Source organism: Triticum dicoccoides, chromosome 4A (assembly GCF_002162155.2).
Source record: "Triticum dicoccoides isolate Atlit2015 ecotype Zavitan chromosome 4A, WEW_v2.0, whole genome shotgun sequence".
In the NCBI taxonomy this organism is placed as follows: domain Eukaryota; kingdom Viridiplantae; phylum Streptophyta; class Magnoliopsida; order Poales; family Poaceae; genus Triticum; species Triticum dicoccoides.
In genome coordinates, this window is record NC_041386.1 from 597,372,743 (window position 1) to 597,379,438 (window position 6,696).

The 6,696-nt window shown below is 41.6% G+C and overlaps 1 protein-coding gene across 1 annotated transcript; it reads left to right on the forward strand.

Moving 5' to 3' along the window:
• Window positions 1-675: 675 nt before the first annotated feature.
• On the forward strand, window positions 676-3,621 carry LOC119287170 (GDSL esterase/lipase EXL3-like). The gene is made up of 3 exons (XM_037566692.1): window positions 676-1,060; window positions 2,544-2,674; window positions 2,830-3,621. The coding sequence occupies exons 1-3, from the start codon at window positions 757-759 to the stop codon at window positions 3,505-3,507; spliced, it is 1,113 nt and encodes a 370-aa protein (XP_037422589.1). The 5' UTR covers window positions 676-756; the 3' UTR covers window positions 3,508-3,621.
• Window positions 3,622-6,696: the final 3,075 nt, after the last annotated feature.

A 6,696-nucleotide genomic window follows, 5' to 3' on the forward strand; every position in this document is an offset into this window, starting at 1 on the left:
CAGCTGCCTAGCAGTCGATGTGCAACTATGTGATAGTCGATATGCAACTTTCTCCCTACGCGTGGACATGCAAATTTAACTGATGGCACCTCCACCCCAACCTACCCCCTAAGAGTGAAATGTGCAACTTCGTCTGTTGTCCAGGCCAGCTGCCTTGTAATTGATGTGCACCTTTTCCCCTGCATGTGGATGTGTAGATTTCACTATTTGCTGCCTCGGCCAACTGGTCAATAGTGGATGTGCAACTTCCGAAACTGCCCCAGCTAACTGCCTAATGGTGATGTGCAACTTTCCCCCGTACCCCGGTGGATGTGTAGTTTTCCCTGGTAGCACCCCGCTAGCTATATTTGGCCATGAAAATTCTGCATATATATAGTTCCATATCTGTTAATCAAGTCGATGAGGACCATCAAATTAAGTCGATGGTTATCGTGCATACTGGTACGAATATATACATCTTTTTCGTAGAAAAATCATCTAACCGAATGCATGCTCTGCTTCATTAAGGAGCTATCAAGACGCCATTGACACTCCAACTGCACGCAAGTAAGTACTACCGCAGTACTTCACACAAGCTACACTATAGGCCACTCGACTACTCGTTGGAAGGACACATGTGTGTGTATAAATAGAGAGGCAGAGGCAGAGCGATTGGTACACAGTACACATCCGGCCTCCATTGCTGCTAGCTAGCTGCATTCGGTTGAGGCCAACCAGCAACCACACACTATAGCTCATTACTCACTAGCAGCGGCGATGAGGAGGTTGCGGCTGCAGCAGCTCGCCGTCGTCGTGGCGGTACTGGCGTTAGTGGCGGCGGTGCGTCCGGCTGTGTGCCGGGAGCAGCAGAACAACGGTACGGTGGAGGTGGCAGGGGAGGAGATGCGGAGTGCGAGGGCGACGGCGGTGATCGTGTTCGGCGACTCCATCGTGGACCCAGGGAACAACAACAACCTGCACACCCAGATCAAGGCCAACCACGCGCCCTACGGCAAGGACTTCGACGGCCACGTCGCCACCGGCCGCTTCTCCAACGGCCTCGTGCCCTCCGACCTCGTCGGTACGTCCGTGTCTATTCTTATCAGTGTGGTTGTGCTTGTGGTTTGTCTATGTCTAGGTTCCAGTAAAACCCGTTGTAAGATTTTCGGCCTACTTTTCCCCCATAAACAGGGTCACTACATTCTTAAGGAAATTGTAGGACCACCACCCTGCCATTTTGACAAGGTTCCATAAAAAGAAAAGGTTATTGTTTTGGACTTCAACATAGTTCAATACATGTACAAAATCCATAAAAGGTTATGTGTTAATGCCAAAAAGTATTCGAGACAAATTCACACAGATGGTTTCAGTTCTAAGTATCGATTATTCTAAATGTGGCATAGATTTTACTATTGAACCGAGAGCTATGACTTGGTACAATTGGCTGTGTAGTTATATCCGTAGCAATACATGGGTATTTTGCTGGTAGAGCATATCAAGCAAGTTTATTTGGAAGCGGGCATGGTATGACCATGAGATATTATCATCTCTAAGGAGAGCGGCGATATGGGCTCGCGGGAGTTACATGCCCCCTGCAGGATGAACAACTGATTGACCAAAAATGGGTTAGAAATTTTAAAAGGAAAATTGAGCATGTACGTCTTCAGATCTTCGTCGCGTGTGTAAGTATTTCATGCGAAGAAAAAAAACAAATTGTGAGAAACAATCCAGAAATTTTGTACCCTGTTTTTTCTAAATAAATCAAGTTATCTAAAAGGAAAATTTTTAGCAACAAAGTTGTTTTTTAACACAAACACTTGTCGTCTTCTATGAAAAAAAATACATGCACACAAAGAGCACATATATGTACAGTTGTAAATATTTGAAGAAAATTGACATTTAGAAGATCATTTTATTTCACCCCAGGAGATATCTTTTTACTTAAAGGAAACCTGGGGAGATATCTGGCGCAACAATTAATTAACTTCACTTCTCTTAATTTCTCATGCATAGGCCGCTCCTGTTCTATGCGCTTAGCGACAAATTGTCCCCAAAACACAAAAGGTTGCTTAATATGGGCCGACCCACTAGTGCCGGCATGCCTGCTCGCTTGCATGAAAAACCGGCAGCACCTGGCTCAATAAAAAATCAGTCATGTTCGTCTGAGGAAAAGGCCACTAGAAAAACCAGCATTTCCTGACTTGGAAAAAACCGGCCACGTTGTTTTGGACAAATTTGAAAGACTACATGAATTTAAAAAAATGTTCAATTTTTTAAAAAATATTTTGGAATTTATAAAAAATCATGAACTTTAAAAAAAGGTTCAAATCTTAAAAATATTCATGAATTTTAAAAATGTTTGTGAATTTTTTAAAAAGTTTGTGGACTAAAAATTGAAAACAAACAAACAAAGAAAAACAAGGGAAATAAAATCGGATAGAAAAGGAAAAAAGAAATAAAAAATGGTCAAAATCCAGTAGTTAGCTGCAGGCATGCCGGCCGAGTTTTCGCTTTACAGCCTGTTCAATAAACTTCTCCCATTTCATTGATGGGCCGGATTTCAGCCCAGAAACTTCACGTGAAGAAGCTGGTTGCTCCGTGGCTCAACGTCGACCACACTCCGGAGGACCTCCTCACCGGAGTCAGCTTCGCCTCCGGCGCCACTGGATATGACCCCCTCACTCCAAAAATCGTGGTATGTACTCTGGCTGATCTTTCACACTCAATCTCTATTGATAATATTATATGATGCATGCATGATCGATGCAGAGGCCGAATCACAGTACACCGCTAGCTAGTCCAAGAAGAAATTTTTTGTAATGATCTTGCTAACTTCTACGCGTATTGCAGAGTGTGATCACGCTGGAGCAGCAACTGGAGTACTTCGATGAGTACCGTGACAAACTGGTGGCCATCGCCGGCGAGGAGGAGGCCGAGAGGATCATCGATGGTGCCTTCTTTTTTGTGTGTGCCGGCTCGGATGACATAGCTAACACCTACTTCACAACACCGTTTCGGAGCGTCCAGTACGACATCTCGTCCTACGTGGACCTCCTCCTCGTCGGTGTGGACAAGTTCCTCCGAAGCGTGAGTGCTCGCGGCGCCAAGAGGATCGGCTTCGTGGGCGTCCCGCCCATCGGATGCGTGCCGTCGCAACGGACGGTCGGCGGCGGGTTGCATCGTCATTGTGAACCCAAGCACAACTACGCAGCACAGCTCTACAACTCAAGGGTGCAGGAGCTGATCGAAAGGATGAAAGAGGAGCTCAACACCCGCATAGTCTACCTAGGGATCTATGACATCATCCAAGAGCTCGCCGAGGATGGGGAGCGTTGGGGCTTCACTGAGACGACCCACGGGTGCTGCGGGACCGGGCTCATCGAGGTGACGAATCTCTGTGACTCTAGGTTCATGGCGGTGTGCGACGACGTATCCAAGCATGTCTTCTTCGATAGCTTCCATCCCACGCAAAGGGCATACAAGATCATTGTCGACAACATCTGGGACACCTATGGACACCTCTTGTAACCCTAAATGGAGTTTCTCAACATTGATTGAGCTCCATGGATCGATGAGCATACACGGCATATAAATTTGAAACTTTGCAGTTCGATAAAACATTAGAACTAAATATTTTAGACATGACAATGGAGGTTATTCTGACTGGAGGTGCACGGAGATTAATGATGAACTACAGGACCGGAATAATATGTGATACATATCGAGCACACCTGCTGATCGATCATGGTGTTTGCTTTTTGATTCGATTCGATTCGATGTGTTTGTGCAGGTGATCCAGATGATAGAGAGTAATAACGGTATTAGAATAGTATTATGATAACACCCCGCCCTATATAGGTGGGGTCAGATGTTCCTGAACTTCACGAACCAGAAGCCAAAAAGAAAAAAGAAAAAACCACCTACGGTGCCCCGATCATATTTTTTTCTTTAAAAAGAAGGATTATCTCCGGCCTCTGCATCAGTCGATGCATGCAACCATATTATTACAAATCGCAACAAAGTCTCCCGATCAGATGTCCATGGCCGCCCCGCCCCCACCGCCCTGCTCCAGCCCCAACCGGAGACGCCGCCGCCACCCCCGACCACGACCACCTTCGCAGCTGCCGCCGCGCATCAGCACGACCACCTTCGCAGCCACAACCGCGACCCGCCAGATCCAGACACCTGGGAGACAGTGCTGCTCCCGCGAGCTCCATCATGCTTGAGCACGTCCAGCAGCCCCCGCGCCCCTCAACTTCCCCCGCCGCCCCAGTCTCTTTCCACTGCTTCCTCGTCGGCCCCAGTCCTCAACGCGTCTAGCCGATCCGTGTTCCTACGCAGTTGGGTGCTCCTCCTGAGCGCCACCGCGTGGACCATGCGCGTCGACGCCCCCGAGCCATTGTGCTCCGCCGCTGCAGGCACCACGCCAAACCTTGAAGTTCAACCTGGACATGCGCAGCCGCTCGCCTTCGACGTCGCTCGCGCGCCTCAGCCAACCGCCGTCCGTCGAGCGCCCCCACAACCCGCGCGCCGCCTGCGAACCGCACCGTGGCCACCTCTCCCGCACGTTGATGAAGAGGTACGTCGTCGTTTGTACTCCAGCTTCACCGTGACACCCGAGGACAACACTGGCGTGCGTGCTCGGCCGTGACACCCGAGGTTCAAATTGGAACAAAAGAAAAGTTCACACCTTTGTCGTTGATAGTTTGGTCAAACAGAAGATGGTTTTGTAGTCTGGTATTTTTTTGTGTTTTTGTTACGGCCAAAATAAACATAAACATGCCATCCATCTTGGTGCAAAATAAAAAAAATGAAATATTTATTCCATCGTTAGTTCGTGAAGGGAAACACCTAACGGTTAGATGTGTGTGCAAAAAAGGTTAGTATTTATTTTCCCCATTCATAACAAAAAAGAAAACATGAGTCGAGATAAAAAGAAAAACCGAGCTTGAGTGAAAGTAAAAAAGAAGTTCGCCAAGTTCAAATTGCAAAAAACATGAGTTGAGATAAAAAGAAAAACACATAACTTCAAAATGTACAAGATGAGCAGATTGATGTTTAGAAAAATTGAATTCAAATTTACTATTTTAATTCTCTATTTTAAAAAGGTGGCCTTGCATGAAAATAAATAACATGTGTTTGATTTTTTTTGGAGAAGTTCGATGTTTATAAGAAAACGGATTTTCCCCATCTTTAGAAATAAACAATAATGTCAGAGTAAAATAATCAGAGCAATTCGATGTTTATTTATCATGAAGAAAACAAGCCTCACCGAGAAAATGTTAACTATGAAAGTTCAAATTTAATAAATTGGATAGTTCAAAGAAAATGAGAAAACAAAAAAAAGACACATATGTTTTGTACAAAAAAAATCACTTGAATTTTCTTTTTCTTTTTGAAAATAATAACAAAAAAGTTCAATGTTTGTAAAAAAAACCATGAATTATAAGCGGTTCGACATTTGTAAGAAAACATATTTTTTACATTTCTAAAAAACCAAGAAGGTCAAACTAAAATAATAGAGAACTTTATAAAAGTTTATAAAAAATGGATTTTCCCCATTTCATAAAAAATTAGAAGTTCAAATTTCAATAACCGAGCGGTTCAATGTTTATTATAAAACTACGATTTCCCCTTTACTAAAAAATAAAACCAAGAAGTCCAAATTGAAAATATAGAGCAATTCAATGTTTATAAAAACTCAGGTTTTCCTTGGTATTAAGGAATAAATGCAAGAAGTTCAAATTAAAAAGGAGCAATTCGATGTTTATTTAAAAATAAAAATCAAAATCAAAATAAAACTAAGAAGTTTCAAATTAAAATAACCGAGAAGTTCGAAGTTTATAAAAACCTAGGACTTACATGTTAAAAAATCAACATCATTTTAGGCATTTTTTAAACAGCTCATAAACAACGTCGAATTTGTAACAAATGTCTACACAAAAAGTTGCTTCTATTCATAAGATTTTGAACAGTATATCATATGCTCTATTCCGACAAAAGAAAGGTCAATGTATATGGAAACTCAAATTCTTCACATTTGTAGGAAAAATAAAAGTTTGAAGTTCAATTTTCAAAAACTTTGTTCAATGTTTATTTAAAAATTGAATTTTTCTCATTAAAAAAATAGAGAAAATCAAAGCTTATAAAAAATAGAGAAGTTCAAAATTTCTTTTTTGCGGGTAGAGAAGTTCAAATTCAAAAAACGGAGGAGTTCAAATTTTATAAACAAACAAAGAAATTCAAAGTTTATTAAAAAGCTCAGATTTTTCTTGTTACGAAAGAGTAAAACCGAGAAGTTCAAATTAAAACAACGAAACAGTTCAAAAAAGTTTATAGAAAATGGTTTTCCCCTTTAAAAAAAATCCATAGAAGTTTAAATTAAAATAATGTTTCTTTAAAAACTAGTATTTTTTCCGTTACTAAACGATAAAACTAATAAAGTTCAAATTAAAGAATATAACCATGAAGTTCAAATTTTAAATATAGATCAATTCAATGTTTATTTGAAAATAAAAAATTATGTACTCAAAATAAAGAATGATGTTCAAACGGAAATAACACAGAAATTCGTAGTTTATGAAAAATTAGGACTTACAAGTTAAAAAAATCAATGTCATTTTTGGCATTCTTAAAAATTGCTCGCAAAACGACGAAGAATTTAAAAATAAACTCTCTACATGAAAAAGTTTATGCTATTCAAACTCTTTTTGATGG